At 34.6% G+C, this 19229-nt stretch overlaps 2 protein-coding genes across 4 annotated transcripts in view; one reads left to right on the top strand and one right to left on the bottom strand.

Moving 5' to 3' along the window:
* Window positions 1–19229, top strand: part of kay (transcription factor kayak) — a 38404-nt gene that overhangs the window by 12522 nt on the left and 6653 nt on the right. The window contains exon 1 of one of the 3 annotated variants that reach the window (XM_020958975.2): window positions 11233–11744. The exons of the other annotated variants lie outside the window; for them this stretch is intronic. Coding sequence (XP_020814634.1) covers window positions 11670–11744 — 75 coding nt within the window. The 5' untranslated portion in view covers window positions 11233–11669. Of the gene's footprint in view, window positions 1–11232; window positions 11745–19229 lie in introns of those variants that run through there. 3 annotated transcript variants of the gene reach the window in all.
* On the bottom strand, window positions 7144–8364 carry fig (fos intronic gene). Its single transcript, XM_020958977.2, has one exon. The coding sequence runs from the start codon at window positions 8265–8267 to the stop codon at window positions 7263–7265; it is 1005 nt and encodes a 334-aa protein (XP_020814636.2). The 5' UTR covers window positions 8268–8364; the 3' UTR covers window positions 7144–7262.

Genomic DNA, 19229 nt, shown 5'->3' with positions numbered 1-19229 from the left:
TCACGAGCAAATCGCCTAACGAGCAGCGAACTCTCCTCGGAGATAACCTTTTTAGAGACTTTTAAGTATGCACAGATGGGGTTAAAATAATAGGAGCTGTAAAATAATACTGAGGGTTAATTTAATTAATTAATACAGTAATGCCTGCTTTAATTTCATTCACCTATACGTATTATATTTACAGACATTCACAGTTTTGCATTTTTCCTCTATTTTTAACGGTTGTATGGCATCTATATAATATAGTAGACCGATTTTTATAAAATTTAACACAAAATTCTAGATTAATATTTAATGGCTATGTACCGTTTTTGGTGAAAATCTGTTGAAAACTGGAAAAGTTATAATTTTCTTTAAATATTCCGATCGTTCCTATCGCAGATATGTATATATATAGTCCACGAATTCGCCATACTCCGACTTATTTACTAGTAAAATTATATAGAAGAATAACTCCATAGTTTCATTTATATAGCTTAAATTTCTTCCAAAACAAATCTCGCACATCTGTACTTGTGATTCCCAACTAGTTCTACCATCCCCGGAACGAAGTGACTTCTGCCGGCCAAGTCTTAGAAATGTGTTGTGTTACAAAAGTTGCAAGTCATTGTTTATCAGTGTTCAAAGTTAGTAATTGATCATCATGCATACTTAGTGCTCATAGATACTTACTGATCATACATACTTACTGGTCATAAATACATACTGATCATAGTTATTTACTCCTCTTAGTTACTTACGGATCATAGCTAGTTACTGGTCATAGATAATTACTCTTCAGAGTTACTTACTGCTCATAGTTAATTACGGGTCATTGTTAATTACTGATCATAGTTCTATAAATCGTCCGATTGTTCCTATGGCAGCTATATATATGTATATATAGTCTACCGATTCGCCATACTCCGACTTATATACTAGTAAATTTATATAGAAAAATAACTCCATAGTTTCTTTTATATATCTTAAATTTGTTCCAAAACAAATCTCGCACATCTGTACTTATGATTTCCAACTAGTTCTAACATCCCCGGAACGAAGTAACTTCTGCCGGCCAAGTCTCAGAAATGTGTTTTGTTACAAAAGTTGCAAGTCATTGTTTATTAGTGTTCTAAGTTAGTAACTGATCGTAATGCATACTTAGTGCTCATACATACTTACTGATCATACATACTTACTGATCATACATACTTACTGATCATACATACTTACTGATCATACATACTTACTGATCGTACATACTTACTTACTTACTACTCTTAGTTACTTACTGAACATAGCTAGTTACTGGTTATAGATAATTACTCTTCAGAGTTACTTACTGCTCATAGTTAATTACGGGTCATAGGTAATTACTGAACATAGTTTTATAAATCGTCCGATTGTTCCTATGGCAGCTATATATATGTAAATATATAAAGTCTACCGATTCGCCATGCTCCGACTTATATACCAGTAAAATTATATAGAAAAATAACTCCATAGTTTCTTTGAAATAGCTAAAAATTTGTTCCAAAACAATTCTCTCAGATCTGTGCATATGATTCCCAACTGGTTCTAACATCCCCGGAACGAAGTGACTGCTGCCAACCAAGTCTTAGAAATGTGTTGTGTTACAAAAGTTGCAAGTCATTGTTTATTAGAGCTCAAACTGATCATAATGCATACTTACTCATTATAGATACTTACTGTTCAGAGTTACTTACTGCTCATAGTTAATTACTGGTCATAGTTAATAACTGCTTAAAGTTACTTACTGGTCAAAGTTAATTACGGATCATAGGTTTTTACTGATTATAGTTACATTCTGATTATAGTTACTTAATGTTTATTGATACTTACTGATGACAGTTAATTACAGATCATAGTTACTTACTGTTTATAAAAACTTACTGTTGTAGGTATACAAATATATGAATATCCTGCAAGGTTTATAATTTACCTTGCCGAATATTTATATATTTTTATTTGTAATTTACAAAATAGCTGAAAAGTTGTATTATTTCAACCGCAACTGTATTGACTGCCAGACGTTTTGTATTTTTGTATTTTAGCTCTTTATAATCATGATCAGATATCCTACAGAAATTGCCAATTTAATGTGCGCATCAACTAAAAATAAATAAATATAAAATGGCTTTTGCCAATAACGAACGAAAGCTCATTCACTTAGCCAGCAAAAAAATAAAATAAATATATATATGTACGTTTATAAAAATGCATAAACAACAAACAATTAATTATTATTGTTCTTGTTTCCCCCCGACTTTTGACTTCTTCGCTTTTATTTACTTTATTATTTACTCCCTACGTTTTTTTATCGCCGCATTTAACACTGGCTGGTCTGTGCGAAATTTTTACGACATTCTTACAGTCCTCGCACTCTTTTCTTTTTATTTATTTTTTATTATTTTATTATGCCTTTCGATTGTTCCTGGAAATTTTCATGGGATTTTGTAAATTCGATTTGCTGGTGCCTTGGGTGCACGAGCTCTCTGATATAAAGTGCGACCGATCCAACCGATAGATAACGTTGCTATAGTACAGTTGTAATTGACATTGACGCACTTGTCGCCAAATTACAAACGCTTTCATTGACTGGCTTTCTGGAAATTCCGCGAAATTTGTGAATTTGCGAACTTATTTTCATTGAAACCGATAAAGAAGAGTAAATATAGAATTTAGTGTTCGATGGAAACTCCTTGGGTTCAGTGGAATATGGTTAAACTTCAGTTTATTGTAGTAATTTCATAAGAAATTGTTTGTTAGATATCAAAGGTATTTGTTAAATTTGTGTTGGTCGATTCATTGAAGACTTCATAAATATTTTGGGGATTTTTCTACACATTTTATGGGGAATTTCTGTAGTTTTTATCTACATTTTATTTAGTCTTTTGTTTTTCTTTTTATCAGATCTTTTATTTTGGGTATATCGAGGGGAAATCTTTATGGGGTTCTATAAAAAATTAGGTAATAGATTTATGTTTAGTTGCTAAATGTGAAGATAGGTTTTCAAACCAGATATATTTGGGTTGTGGTAGATTATATTGGGGGAATTTTTGTGGAATATTTTATATCTGTTCAGAATACATTTGTTTTGGGGATTTCTTTAACTTTCTCTGTTCTTTTTTGTTATATTTTATATATTATTCTGCAGCTTTTTATAAATGAATGAATGACAAAATATCTTAAAAATGATATGACAAATGAATCTGCAATTTCAAAAACCATATCACAGTTTTATCTACACTCGTTTATCTTTATTTATTTAGTTTAGTAAGTCTTCTCTCTGTTCAAGTTCTACTTCTGCAATTTGCTTTAACAATTAAGGGAAAGTCCCAGGAAAAAAACAACCATTTTTGTCTACACTTAAAAGTCCGTTTAGCTTGTGCATTTTGGCGCTACGCTAATGAAATTAACTCATGACGTCAATGGCTTAAACTTGGCTTAAGCTAAGGCCGTTGAACAAAATAAAAAAAAAAACAAAAAAATACAACAAAATAAGCATTAAAGTAGCAAAGCCGGTTTTTTTTTAAATCGCTTCATTTGAGAGCCAAATTTGGTCACACGATTTGCTTTAACCGCATGACGTCACAACTAACGAAGAGAAAAGCGATCGCTTTTCAACAGCAATGTTAGCTTTTCTCTCACCCGCTCCGCCGACAAGTCTGGGAATTATGTCATCATCACTTAACTAACAGGCAAATATGTAAATAATTATATATAAATATGTACATATATATACATAGATGTATATGAAAAGCTAACAAAACAAAAGGAAAATGTCAAAAGTTGCGTGCTTTCGCACTAGCTTTCGATTTCTTGGAAACTAATTGGAACGTCATTTGGGGGAGGAAGGTAGGTAGGAAAATAAAGCAATATTATATATACTTATCAGGAGCGCTGTTTACAAGGGGGATTCGGAGGGGAGGGGGCTTTGGCAAGAGATAGTGCCCCTGATAGTGTTATCTTTTGCATACAGACACCGCACAAAGCTACAGTCATGCCTTCGTTCAAAATGCTAAAAGATTGAAATTAAACTGATAAACGCGGTGACAGCGAATTAAACTGAAAAAATAATATTTAAGCAATTACGTTATTAGTTTTTCCCTTTTTGTTTGTTTTGTTTTGAGAGCCTATAATAGTTGCAATATTAACGTGTTACATTATTTGCAATTATCAATTATAAAATGGGGGGTTTTTAAACCCTTTTATATGGTTGATTTTAACTTTGAAGTGTAATACAATAGAAACAATATTTTATGATGATTATAAATGATATTTTGTATGGTTCTTATTTAGAAAAACTAACATATTTTTATTTAAATAGTGCTTTTAAAAACAAGTTTTTCATAAAAACATTAAATTAGTAATTTTTGAGGCCTATTCTCTGATACTTTTTCCATTAATTTATAGAAAATAGTTATTCTAAATAGTACAAAAGAGGAATTAGTCAAAGGTAAGGGGTACCAAATGTAAAAATAATTTAAAAAGGTTATTTATTTATATAAAATGTAATTTTATAATAAACTAGGTTATTTTCCCCCTTAACTTGCCGCAAATCAAACCCTCTTCGTAATTTCCCGACCCCGCCACTGCCTGCGTCATTAATTTGCTTTCCTGGGTTCGTTGAACTCTGTCAAGTAGATGGAATTATACCCAGAAATTCAAATTGAAATTGTGGGAGGTTTTTGGGGAGGAGTTATTATTATTTAGTGCTAAATGCCAGTTTGTAGAACAGGAATCCCCTAATTGAGTTATACATTGGCAGAAATACAACTAATTCCAGGCAACGGAAATGTCGGCCGGTATTTGGGGGAAACCGGTCTGTGAAAATGCCTGGATTTTCCCCCCATTGCAATTGGAGCACATCTGGAGGCGAGTGCACATTTCTTGCCACTGAAGAAAGATTTACACCTTCGAGTAAAGGAAAAGGGATCCTAGCTGCCCCGGGATCACTTCCCTCCCTCCTACCCCTTATATAAGTAGCATATATATTCGCATTTTGTGACGCATCTTCTTGCGCGGAATTCCAAGAAGAGGCGCAGCATCGGACGATGGCATTCCAGCAGGAGGCAGGAGGGGATTGGGAAAGGGTGCTGCTCCATCAGTTTCGATTCGCCATGGCGTTGAAAAGTGCAAAAAGCGAGAAAAGATAAAAAACCAAAAGGAAACATTTTCGGGAACCGACCAACATAGCACTCCCAAGATTGTGTCAACTCCTTGAATAAGAAACTGCAAATCAAAAGGGGATTTTAAGTTTTGGTGAAGAACCTATAAAAAATGATATTAAACTTTATTTAATTTTGAAACTAATCGAAGAAATTTCAGGACTATATAAACATATTTATAAAATATAATTTATTCTGTATTTAATTCTGGATTTTCAGAGGATTTAATAATATATACCCTTAAATTTAATGGTTTATAAGTGTTTATATTAAATCTGTTTCAATGATTTTTTTTTTTTTTTTTTATCTCTTAAAATATCTATAAATCTCTGTAAGTATCTATAAATCTCTACAAGTATCTATAAATCTCTATAAGTGTCCAGGAAAGTAGGTTAAGAAATACTTGATAAGTATGTATATTTATTAACTTATTTCATGATTATTTTCTTTAAAGAGTAACCCATTTTCATAGATATTTCTAGAGATTTTTGTTAATATACTTTGTAAAAAACTTCCTACGAGGCTTATCCCATCAGACTTTCTAGAAACTTGTGTAATAGATTGTATCTTAAGTTGCATTTCTAGTTAACTTCATTTTCTTAGCATGCAAAATATTCAAGTAAGGCCCTTAGACTTCTAGAAAATTCCAAACAAATTTTAAATGTATCTAAAAATTAAAATAAGATATTTCTTGACAATATCTTACTGAAAACTAGAGACTTATGGTGCTAAACAACATATTTACCAATTTCTTGTAGTTTTTAACAGGTTAAAGACTAAATTCTTTAATTAAATATTAACTAATTAAAGAGTTAGAATTATAAACTAAATGTATTTAAGGGATATACCCAAGTCGAGTCGTTTTGTCCTTCTTTTTATCGTCAGGCTTTATGCTGGAGAATAATTTCGCAAGGCTGCATTGGGGATTTCCAGTGTTTCCATCATCGGATCGCCTGATTTCGCCTTTTAACTGACTCTGAGTATCTAAGTATCTGAGCGCTCTTTTTCCATTTCACTCACTCAGATACATGTACATATCTCACTCAAGATACATTGTATATTCCCTCTCTGAGTCTTTTTTAATTGAGCGTTTTTTACGAGTCGAGAGAAACTCGTTTAAATGTATATTTTTGTTTTTTTGTTGACTATGGGTTTTTGTTTTGTGAGTGGGCTCCAAGTGTGGAGCCCTAGGCCGTGGCACGTCCCGCTGCCTCCCCTCCCCTTCCCCCTCCCCCTCCCGCACCGAACACACACCAACTGGGCCAAAATGGTAAAAGTGGAAAAAAAAAAACGCACGAATTCTGGTTAAACGGCGGTGAGTCATCTCGCAAATGTGTGTGGAATCGGTTGTAGCTGGACCGTCCATTCATAATCGCGTTTGCTGAATGAACGAGCACCTATATAGGCACATACAAATCAGCGTCTTTATAAACAACAAAATATATAAATATAGTACAGCTATACCTACAGCGTCGGTCGAGATAATGGCAAAATACGATGAGTTTACTCGGTGTTTGGGGTTGTCATTAAATTAGGAAATAAATTTAAATATTTACCGAGTTACCGAGATGTGTAGATAAATAATAATTTTTATAATATTTTAAGGGGTCTGAGGTAGTAATCTGAGGAGATTTTGTGGGACTGTAAATAATATAATCATCTGTAATTCAATTAATAATTTTGCTAGGAAAGAGGTTTGTGTACAAGCCTAGTTATTGTTTTAGCAAGTTTTTGTGTGTATCTTTTTGACAAAATTGTGTCTAAATTCTTGAATTCTTGAAATATTATTTGCTTTTTTATTGTTTTTATTGTCCTGAATATATGCGCTCTTTAAGGAATTTAAATCAATAGATAGTTATAATACATTTTTAAGGAAATCAACGTTTTTAAAATATCATAACTATTATTCTGAATGTTCTGTTGCCTTTCCAAAAAAGACGGGTTCTTTATAAACAAAAACACTTATCCTATCTACATATAGTATACAAATTTTAATGATTTTATCACTGCTTGTTTGATGGACATGAAATACTATCTGCTAGCAAAACTTTATTACTATCTGCTAGCAAAACTTTATTACTCTTCAAGAGTCTAGGGAACCTCAACCCTGGCCAAGATAAGTGTTATATCATCCGGTTTCCCGCCTCCGGGATAAAAGATATTATTTTCCCTTGCCCTAATGGCAAATGGTGACTGGAAACTGGAATTTAGTGACAGCTCACGGGCTTTCTCCACCACCAAACTAGCGCCTTCCTGTAGATCCCTTTTAGAATTTGAACGGATTTCCTTGAGCATCTGGAGGAGCATGCTTTCGGGCATGTTGTCGAAGAGACCATCAGTGGCCAGGAGCACCAGGTCATGTGGTTGTAGGGAGAGGCTTGTGGACACGGCCATCTCTGGCTGATCAAAGTGAAAAAGGTCATCCTTCCCGGTGGGTGGCACTGTCAGCTGAAAGGGCATGTTGAAGGCATGCGTTTGTTCCTTGGAGCGATGAAGAATCTTCCCGTTGCGTATAACAAGGAACCCACTGTCCCCAAGGTTGGCTGTGTACAGGGTACAGTCCCGTCGATGCAATGCCACCAGGCAGGCGGTGCTGCTACCCACCACCGGTTGTTCGCGATGAGTCAGTTCCCGATAGCCGGCGATGAGCAGTTCCCGAGGATTCTTTCCATCAAATTCTGGACGCTGTGCTTGTCTCGAACAGCAGGACATTAGCTCTGTGGCAAAACGTCCTGGATCCACGCCCATGTCCCGCCATCCACCGACACCATCGGCTACTCCGAGCACTTCGGCCGATGGCGTGGAACTGAAGAACCAACTGTCCTCGCCAAAGCGTCGTTTTGTGAGATCATTGGGTAGCTGGGGTTCCTTGGAATGTCCCTGTACCACCTTGACCAGGTAGGGATCACCACTATCCACAGCACCGGGATCACCAGAGTCGGCGTTAGACTTGAAGGAAGTGGAGGGAGCTTTAATTTGATTGAGATTTGTCGTCGGAAAGGGAGTAGAGATTGTGGAGAAGTTGCCATGGAGCAGGTGATGTGATGGCACCAGTCGTGGCCAGCTATTGTTTCGAAAGAACATTGATGGAAACATTGGTTTTGGTATATGGGAATTAAAAAAAATAGAATACTATCTATTTTTATGGGGAAATTTTGAAAAATCTGACAGTAAAAGGAAAAGTCAGGGGAGTTTAATTTTAATATATTACAAATGTAATAATATAAGTAAAGTAAAACATTTTATGACTCTGTTTATTAGTAACTGAAAACCTTTCTTTGATCAAAGTTACTCATATATATATTTCGAAGTACGACTTTATCTATAAACCGAAAACAAAGCACGTATTACCAATAAGACCTGATCCTCTGGCCTGGCCATAAAAACGTCAACTTTCTTCCCAATTGAGGCTAATAAACTCAACTTGCTGATCATATCGCAAGCAATTGGTAATCACAATTGGTTTCTGTTTACACCATAAACACTTGGTAATGCGTAAGGAAAGGGTAGCAAGTATTTGTCATAGATTCGATTCCTTTGTTAGGCATTCAAATCTTATCTTGATATGGGGGCCTACGACACACACTGGACTCGAAACCCAGACCCCCATCATCATCATCATCATCATCATCATCATCATCATCATCATCATCATCATCATCATCATCATCATCATCATCATCATCATCATCATCATCATCATCATCATCATCATCATCATCATCATCATCATCATCATCATCATCATCATCATCATCATCATCATCATCATCATCATCATCATCAGGACCGGAAGTTTTGATCACGCTACGGAACTGCAAAGTATTATCGCAAAACCTTCCACATTTCCTTATCTCTTTGGCAAGGAAAACAATACGTAGCGAGGGAGAGATAACTTTATTTTAAAACCACTGATGTAAGATACGAGGCGTTGGCCTTATCAATCATTTAGCCAGCAACTTCGCCAGAAACTCTCATTATTCATTATTTGTTATTACCGAATTACGAGCACTTCCTGTCTTGGTGGAGGAAAGTGCTTGGATCCTGATATGCTATTCCGTTTCTAAATAAAGAAAACTACTGACCATCGAGTTCTTTCGAAATCCACGCTATCTGGTATATAATAATACTTGCCAGAACCGGCATTATTACCAGTTTTAACAGAATCGCGAAACTGGAAGTGGAAACGTCAGCGCACCTTATCAATTGTTGTGACGTCCAAGTGGAATGAGTGTGTGGAATTCTCTTGTGCTTAAGTATATAAATTTACTAAGGGGTTTATGGGTTTTGGGAGGTTGCTTTAAGGGGTATTTCCAAGTTATCATATAGTAAAAGAAAGGGGGTTTTTGGTATAGTATTGAGAATTCTTCTTTAACTAACTAAGTTATAAGTTTAAACTAAGTTTAATAATCAGGAACCTAATACTATATAATACCAAGCATTAATTGTAATAAAAGTCTTATATGACATTTTAATAATTTAAAATGTAGTAAGAAGATGAAATTGTGTGCTATAAAGTGTGTCTCTGTATCATTATAATTTCGTTAAGGTAGAAATTATTAAATTTTGCAGTTCTGACATATTCTCATATTTTTTTCAGTACTATCGATTTTTTAAGGTTAAATGCGATATTTTTCAAGAATTTAGAATTCCTATTTATCAAGCTCAAATATATTTTCGTTATTATATTACAAGTAATATTGTAGATATTTCACATCCAACGTATTTCTTTTTAAATTAATTTTCTAGCAAGCTGATCTTAAATTTTGTGAATACTTTTAGGTCTGGAACAAGAACTGTAATCCGATATATCTATATATTTTTTAATTCTTTAACATTGTGACAAATCTATACTCTATTTAAGATATCGAAACAATTTCAGTAAAAGAAAATGATGAAAAGAGTTCAGATATTTAATGACATTGTAGCTACATTCTTTGATATATCAAATATCTATATATCAAACTATGACATTTACTATATCATACTACCTCTCTATATATTTTCAATCCCTATATCAAATTTTTAACCAAGTCTCGTCTTTATTTTCGCCAAATTCTTATCGATTTGGGTCAGTGAATATAAACCTTTGGCCACTTATTTTGATCTCAATTAGAATCCTAATTGACTGTGAATTTCTCTTTTTCGTTACAGGTAAGTAGAGCACAAATGTCCAGTGTCACATGACCCACTTATCGCTGCACTTTCCGCCCATTTTTGGGGAGGCAATACACCCAAACAAAGAAACATATATAAAAAGCGCACGTAAGTGACGCGGCAAGGTCAACGCGGCCTTTTATTTTTTATATACATACATATAATTTTTTTAGAGCTATTCGCATACGATTACAAGGCATCGCGATACAATCGCTTTATTAGATGGAAGAGGGGAGGGGGGGGGACCCCATCAATATTTATTGAAAAGCTAAAGTATCATAGATAAAAAAAAGGCAGAGTGCCTAGGAATAACACCTGCGCCGCCGGACTGCAGTTGGTAACGTGAGCCACCTGAGCCACCGGCGGCGGCAATTGCGACCCATTTCGAAAAGCTATGCCAGCGATAAGAAAGGCACCACACAAAGGTTCACCATTCATGGGTTTCATATGGTTGGGGGACTTTACCGAAGTCTTTAAATTTAGTTGCTTATGTCATATCTAAATTGTCTCGACTATGGTGATAAGATAAGCATAGGACAGAATCGAAATCGGAGTAAACAAAAGGCTTTTCTACGTAGCCAAAGAAAAGCCAAGCCGCCAGGCACGTGAGACACCCAAAAAAAAAAAAATAGAGTATATCTCAATATATCTCAATTTGAAGAGCAAAGAGCATAGAGTGTATAGTATTCTTGCCTGGGTTTAACCCAATATATTTGTGTGTAGTTGTGTGTATTTCTTGAGGCCTTAAAGCTCTCTCCCCGCCACTGCTCAGGAAATGCCAGAGTCTCTCATATCTTTTGACTCACTCGATAGTAATTTACTCTCCCACTCTCACTCTCTCTTAAAAAAAGCACTCAATCCGAGCGGGTCGCTGGTATATAAAGAGCGCCATTTGCGATGACGCATTCAGTCAAAACAAGTTGGCCGTGCCAAACGCTTCGGTAGCTCTCGGAGTGTACTTTGAAATTGCGCAAAATAAACGCAAAACCATCGAGAAAATTACGCGAAAAGTCAGCAGAAAATATCGAAATTGTGTGTGTGTGTGACTCTCTCAGAATGTGCGGTGCCTGAAACAAAATTTAAACAAAAGCACCAATATAGCAAATTCTAGGAAATATTGAAAACAGACAACACAAATAATTTGCAAAATACAGATACAGATACATTGCTACCGCTACAGATACATTTGTAATTGTGTGTGCGTTTCGGTTTTGGCGAATTTCGCCAGAAATCGCTTGACTCACTCTGCCGTTGCAGAACTTGCAACAATTTAGAAAATAATAAATAATATTAGCTAATTAAAAAACAGTCAAAACGGAAGCCATACAGATATACGACAAAATGACGCTGGACAATTACAACATCTTCAACGATGAGTATCTGTTCAGCATGCCGCTATCGCCGTTGCCCAAAGTGGTAAGAATATTGCCTTTTTAGATTCGGTTTCTACTAGGGATTTTTTTGTAGTTGTTTGTTTATTTATCAGGTGTATGTAGTATTATTATAGGTTTATTCAAGTCCCCGCCCAAGTTTGGCATAGTTAAATGCGAGTCTTATCAGCGGCAGTGTGTTTGCCATGAAATTATTTGAATTCCTACACGGCGAGAAAGGTTGGAGAAAGGTTTAAGATATTTTCTGGGTTAGAGATAATTGCCAGAAATATTTATTGATTTATATTATATTAATTATAAATAATAAAATATAATTTTTTTTTGCTACCAACTTAAAAATAAATAACCCCTCATTTTGTGATTCAAACATAATGCTTTTACAAGATCAAATTATCTTTCTCTAAGCTGCTAAAAAATTAACGTAATTGTAATTATTCCAAAGGGACTTTAATAAATTTAGCCATACAATGAGTTGTTTTTTTTTTTTTTTTTTTTGTATCAAGGTGTTTTAAAGATTTTTAAAGGTAGCTTTTTATTAATTTAAATGCCAACTTCCCTATTTTTCTTTTGAAACAAATAGTTTTCTTGATTTTCTTAGTGCACCATAATTTTAGCTCATGGTAGTTAAGAAAAAGGGTTTACTAAGGTGTTTAAAAAATATAAAAATGTAGTGATAAATATATTATAAGAGACTTAAATAAATATATCTTACAGAACTTGGCTTATAGAACTTTATTAATTACATTTTAAGAGATAATATTATCAATCTTAAACAAAAAGTTATATTAAATGTTCTAATTCTTATAATCATTACCCTTTATAGTTTTACTTTTCAACCTAAAATAATAATCTTATGAAATTCATATTTTTCCATGTGCATATTTTTGTAGTAATAAATTACGATCGCTCTCGACCGATATATAGTAATTCTATATATGGGGTGTACATGGTACAAGGCTCGAAGCTTTCGCTTATCGCTCCCAATTGAATTCTTGGAAATTGGAGATCCCCCTTTTTTCTGATTCCTTTCGTTGTGGCCCCCATAACAAATATATGTATAAGTTTTTTTGTGTTGAGGCAGATTGGCTTTAGCTATCGGCTTTGAAATGCTATTTGCTGTTTTGCAACTGTGTTTGCTTTGCTGATAAGGTTCCCGATTTTTTTCCTATTCGTATTCCCATTTCATATATGAAATGGATTCGAATTCCCCACCCGATTTATGTGCACGCTCATTACCTAAAATGAATTGTTTTATTTTATTTGCGATAAGAAGGAACTATTTTGTTGGCTGTGGCAAGTGTTTTGTCGGCAGATCCATCATTTTTGTTTCGTAATTATTGAAAATGATTATTTGGCCCACACCATACGCATGATTGTATACAAATATATATTTTTGTTAAGGCTGTACGTGACTGATTATTAAAATCGAGTCAGTTGGCATTTTCAATGGCATGAGAAAATCTCAATGGTACTGGAAGTTTTGAGGTCTAGTTATAAATATATTTTGGCTGGGAAAAACCAGCAAGACGGGTGAGAAAGTGGTAATAAAATTCAAGTTGAGGTTTGGTCTAAAGTTTTGGGTAAAATGTGGGGTAAAAAGTGGAAAAAGAAGTATTTTTAAAAATGTATAAACTAAGATTATAGGGGCTTTAAGTAGATTCTGATGTATTTTATTCGTAAAACCTTCTCGTTTATTTTATTTTTAAATATATATATTTCTGGGAGGGCTTAAGTTAATATTTTTATAAATTGTAATCTATGCAGAAGCTTTTATCAAAGAATATAAGTCATTTCAAAGAACTGCATTATTAATAAGTGATATTAAACGCCTAAAAATAAATACATTTCGTGAGAAAAACATATTTTATTGATTGTAAACTTCTCCCTTTAAATTAAAATTAAATTCGTAATTCCAATGTACTTTTTTTCTGATTCTTTGATTAATTTTTGCGTGTAAGATTTCATTATATCAATGCGGCCTGCTGCAACTTTTAACTGCTATATTTTTTGTTGTATATTTTTTTATTGGCCAAAAAATCACCCTCATGGCATCACGTTGCAATATCATGCCGCCCGTTTACAGTTAACATTTTCCGGCTTTAACTCGGCTTCTTGCATTTTTATTTCACATTTTATTTAATTTCTGATTTTGTTGTTTCTTTTTTTGCGGGTGAATTTTTTGCCCATTGCATTTCACAGTCGAGTGATCCGGTCTGGTGGCTCTACGTCTGGGGTCTGGGGTCTGGGTCTGGAAATGGTAGTGTTTCTGGGTCTGTTTCTCCATGGAATTACCGGCGCCAGTCTCTGATATCGCACACGTGCGATTTTCGTGACAATTAATCAGGTTTTTTGCATTATGCGTTTGGGTTTTTCTTTTTGTATGATTTTTTACTTAATTTCCCGGCTTGCGACACAGAAAGAAAAATTATGTTACCAAATAGCAATTATTTATTTCATTTTTAAGTTTGAGGAAAGTCTTTTCAACGATACAAGTATTTTAACCTTTAGAAATGTATTACATTTTCCCTAGTGTACTTAATTTTTCACTTTCCTCTGAGGAAAAGGGGTCTTAATTTTCGGGTTTTTCTATACAAGAAACGAAACTAAAGCAAGAAACGAAACTAAAACCCGGGGTTTGTGTGTGTAGAAAGTGAATGAGGGTTCGGGGTCCGTGTGTATTATGACCCTTTGACTTGTGGCCCCTCGTAGAAAGACTTGCGTGACACTTGATACTCGGCTTTATGGAGGGACAGATGTATATAAACTCGTATGTTTTTTGTTTTAATTTTACTTTTTATATCAAATTGGGGCGGTTCAAAGTGACAGGCTGCAAGTCAAACACTTGCCACAACGGCTGCTTAAGCCTCAAATGGTTTCATTAAATACTCCCGGTACTACATATATAACCAAGCAGCGCCCCCACATTATCCCCATAGAGATCTCCATCCAACTTTCTTTTAATTAACTGAATATAAGTGAATAACTGAATATGGTCTGAGTCTGAGTCTGAGTCTTGGTACTCTTTCAGCGGATTTCGGGTCTTATTTGGTAGGAGGGAAAGGAGTCAATGGTAAATGGTTGCTCTTTACTGGTTACTGGTTACTTGTGGGTTTGAAATTTCTGAATGTGGGCGTTTTCGAGTCTTCGATTGGCAGCTTGACATGAAAGAAATCACTTGAAAGCGTTCATTTTTTGGCGAATTATTGTTATTTGTGGGCATAACAATAACTTTCCTTTGTCTAGAGCTACCTACAATGCAGAAATTCCTCATTGTTTACATACAAAGATATATAAATACTTGTGGGAAGCTACCCTTTACTTAAAGGTGTCTATACTTTAGACTTAAGAAGTTTGTATTTAAAACAAGAAAATTGTATAAAAGCTTAATAATAGTGCTAGAAACTCCCACAAAAATGGTTTATATGGCTTGCTTGCTTAGAAATATTTTATTTATATTTTTTTTTGTGACATTTTATGCTTGTTTTTAAACCTTAAAAGTAATGCTCTTTGCTGTCTTTAAGTTTTATATTTAATTTCAAGTTTCCCACAGCTTTTCCAACTTTTATTTCGGAATTTCCGCTTTTCCTCTATCTCTAGAACCGATCCAATATATATATACTTTATTAATAATTACTTATATATTTTTTTGGAGAGCTCTGGTGATCATGCCATGACCATCAAGCGTGCAACTGGTCTGAATTCAATTAAGATCAAATTATTATATATAATGCAGCAGCAGCAGCCGCACTTAATTGCATTTCCAGTCAGTCAATTTAATTGAGTTTCCTCTTAATGAATCCAAAAGCGCATTTTGGGGGCAAACTTAACTTTACTTTACTATAATTTTAGTTTACTTTTTGCTGAGCTGCCAGCAAAGTTTGGTGCAGATAATTTGACAGGCGAAACGATTGAGCTCTGTGTTTGCCCCTGTAATTGAGGAGGTCCTTGCCAAAGGACTCTCCTGTGCTGCCCTGCCATCTGTAATTTCGTGTGTTTGGCACAAGTCCTGGCTTTTGATGGCTGCGGTCATGTCCTTCTTGGAATTGGCCAAACCTCCTGAAAAATGTGAAAAGTGAAAACAACTTTTACTACTGTCTCCGGTTGGCATGTCCTTAGAGCTACCCCCTCTCCCCCCCGTCCTACCATTGTCTATTGCATTCGCTTTCGTCCTTTTTTTGTTGTTTTTGTTGTTGTGTCCTTTGTGGCGCCTGTGAGACGCGTCGCTTGTTTGCCATTTCCTCGAACTGCAAACTTTGCCATAAATTCCCCGAGTTTGTCCTCCCCCGTCAGGGATTTTAGTTTCTCCTTTATTATTATTTTTTTCGTTGGTTTCTCTGCTTTTGCTGTCGCGACAAAATGCATTTAAATAAATTATTCGAGAGACCAGTGTCGCGTCATTTTATTAGCTGCATGTTCGAGTGTTCACTTTAATTATGACTTGATGACTTTGATGGGCCAAGAGTGCAGTCCGAGTTCGCTATCGATTAATGGCCAGCACTCAGTCTCAGTCTCTCTCTCTTGGGTGAAAAATTCGTGAAACCAAACCCACAAGGTGGGGAAATAAATTAGCAAACAGCAGGTCAATGCACCGCTTAAAAGGCAACCCCAGAACATTTATTTTTTTGTTGTAAATATCTCAGTTAAATTTGTTTTATTTTTTGTTTTGTGTGTTGTATATTGTCCACGCCCTCGGGAACAAAAAGTCTGATTAATTTGACACTCAACCTTAAAAGCTCGACAACGACGACGACGACATGAGGGGGAATCCTGGCTGGAAATTTTTTTCTGCCTGCAACTCGAATGGACAACGTTTTGTTTGCACTTTTTGCCAAATTTTGAATTATGGCCACACGGCCAGCCAGCAAATGTTAAACTTTAATTCAATTTCATATACATATGTGTGTGTGTTTGGTGTGGGCGTTCCAAAAATGGTCAAACATCAAGTGATTTTCATTCTGTACATATATTTATATATACAAATTCTATATGCTTTGCATAAATGTTGGTTATATAAGCGAAGCTTTGTTTTGCGTGCCTAAAAAAGGCCGGCAAAGCGATGTGGCGACGACATGGATGTGGATATGGATGCGACTTTTGCCGGCCATTGACTCTGGGGCCACTCCAAAAATTCTTTAGACTTTCAGGGTTTTCAGAGGGAGAAAAATAACAGGAGAAGTAAGAGAGGGAAATCCCGGCTTTATCAACCATTTCAGCCAGCCGGCACTTAGCACAGTCAACACTCAGTTTTCGCTTCAGCATTGCGGTCACGTTCTCCCTGCCAGCGAAGAATATATATAAAAAATAAATAAAATTATTAAGTGAAGAAAAGGCAGCGAAAAAATATCACTACAAGTATGATTTTTGTGTCTGCTTCTCCTTAGCGTTAATTGTTTTATTCGCAGAATTTGCATATACAAGTTAATGCAAATCATAAAGCGAGGAAGATAGAGATACACAGACTTGCGAAAAAATTGTATCTGAAAGTATGCTTATCGTCAAGGGAAGTGCTGCTGAATGCAATATGCAAAAAGTATGTTTTTCAAGTGCACAGGGAAAATAATTGCGATTTTGTGAGGGTGTTTTAGGGTATTGTTTAACATTAACATATTAATTTATAGTATTAGAAAATAAGCTTTATATGGAAAAGAGTTTGGTGCTGAAATTAAAGATCTTTCCTTGAGAAGAAATATGTTTTCTAGAGCCCTTAAAAATATCTTTTGTTACCATGGCTTGAAAATATGATACATTGAACTACAATTTTTAAAGCAAAGCACACAAAGTGCCTCTGAAGCAATGAATAAAGTTGTTTTCCAAAACTAATATTGTAATTTGAATTTACTATATTATTTTTAAATATAGTATTGAGAATTTCTTATAATATTTGTAGCTTTCTTTCAGTGCATCTTCCATGAAGCCGAAGACGTTGCTCTTGAACTTGTCAACTTAACAATTCTCGGTTTATTTTATTTTTTTAAATTATTATTTTTTCAGCTGTGACATTGTAGCAGCAACTTTGAGCAAACAATGCTGTTGCTGCATTTAATTCAAGACTTTGCCAATTGAAAAATCAAAATTGTATTATATATACATTTTTTTCGTTTATAATTATGCGCATTTCTAACTAAACAACGATCGACCTTCAGCATGCAATTTTTTTTTTTTCGTATTTAACAAGCTTGCCAATTAATTTATTCCACTGCAGTCAGCAAAGGCAACTAAAGCGTTGAAATAAAAGCGAAAAATAACAATAAATAAATACAATTTTAATTTAAAGTTTAGATACATATTTGGCCACTGTTACTTAACAGAGTAAGCAGCAGTAGCAGCAAAAGAAGAAGAAGCGGCAACCTATGTTAAGTCAGTTTCTGTTAACAATTATTAGCCACTTTTGATTATAAACAATACAAATTGCCCGTCGCCTGTTTTCGTTTTGTTGTTGTTGTTGTTGTTGCTTTTGGCTCTGCCATTTGCCTTTGATGATGCCAAGTTTTATTTTGTGTTTTCATTACGTCATTGTCAGGCTAAAATTGGCTTATAAATAGCCCAACACGTCAGCTGAAAGCAGAAGGCAAAGTCTCTCGCGGGTCTCCGAGAATTATTTTATTTAATTTTATTTCTTTGCCACTCAACTTGTTGCCACCGTTGCACCTTTCCTAGTTTTCGAGTGAAATTTTGAACTAATTACCGCCAAGGTCAAAGGTTGACACGAAGATTGATGTTTTTGAAAGGATTTTCAAGGGAAATGATAAGAAAATGAATTCAGAGAATTTTATAGGACCAACTTTGAAAACTTGCACAGGGAAAAATTATGAAAATTATAGATATTTTTGTGATATTATTTAATTAAAACTCTTTTATACAGTGTAATATTTAATATAAATAATAAATGATAGTTTGTCTTCTTGAAAATATGATTTAATTGAAATTTGATTATAAAAATCCATTTGATTTTCATTAGAAAATTATTTTAAACCATTTATTCTGCAATTTTAAATTAAACAAATTTAACAAAATGCCAGGATAATGATTCATAAATTTATATTTATTAAAGATAAGCAATTTAAATGTTTGCTAAAACATAGTCACACCAAAACCACTGAAATGCAGTATAATCCCCATGCATGATGACACACTATTTTCCTGCAGTGTAATTGAGCATAATCAAATTTGCAGCAGACCCACGTATTAGTCAGCAATTTGCTTATATTCGCTGACTACGTCAGTGTCTTTTTTTTCACTGTCGCTCATTTCATTTGGATTCGTTTCAATTGACCCCCAGATGTGAACTCTGGGAACCCGGGAACTGGGGAACTTGGAGCTACGCGGTTCTGATAAGGCAACCGATGCCGAGTCCGATGTCGATGCCAATCCCCTGCCGTCAATTTAGACAATTCAATTCATTTCAAAATACACAAACAGAAAGGAAACTAGTTGAGATCAAGCTTAAATATTAACCGTTTCAAATGATATTTAGCTTAAAGTTTGATAGTAAGTTACCTATCGAATTATA

The sequence above is a fragment of the Drosophila serrata genome, unplaced genomic scaffold, assembly GCF_035046125.1.
Source record: "Drosophila serrata isolate PLE 108 unplaced genomic scaffold, ASM3504612v1 contig_376, whole genome shotgun sequence".
NCBI classification, from domain to species: domain Eukaryota; kingdom Metazoa; phylum Arthropoda; class Insecta; order Diptera; family Drosophilidae; genus Drosophila; species Drosophila serrata.
The sequence above is the reverse complement of the archived record's forward strand: the minus strand, read 5'-3'. Positions and strand labels throughout refer to the sequence as shown.

What these genes read in the sequence shown, in the direction of transcription:
- fig (XM_020958977.2), bottom strand. Translation starts at nt 8,267, where the DNA reads ATGTTTCCATCAATGTTCTTTCGAAACAATAGCTGGCCACGACTGGTG.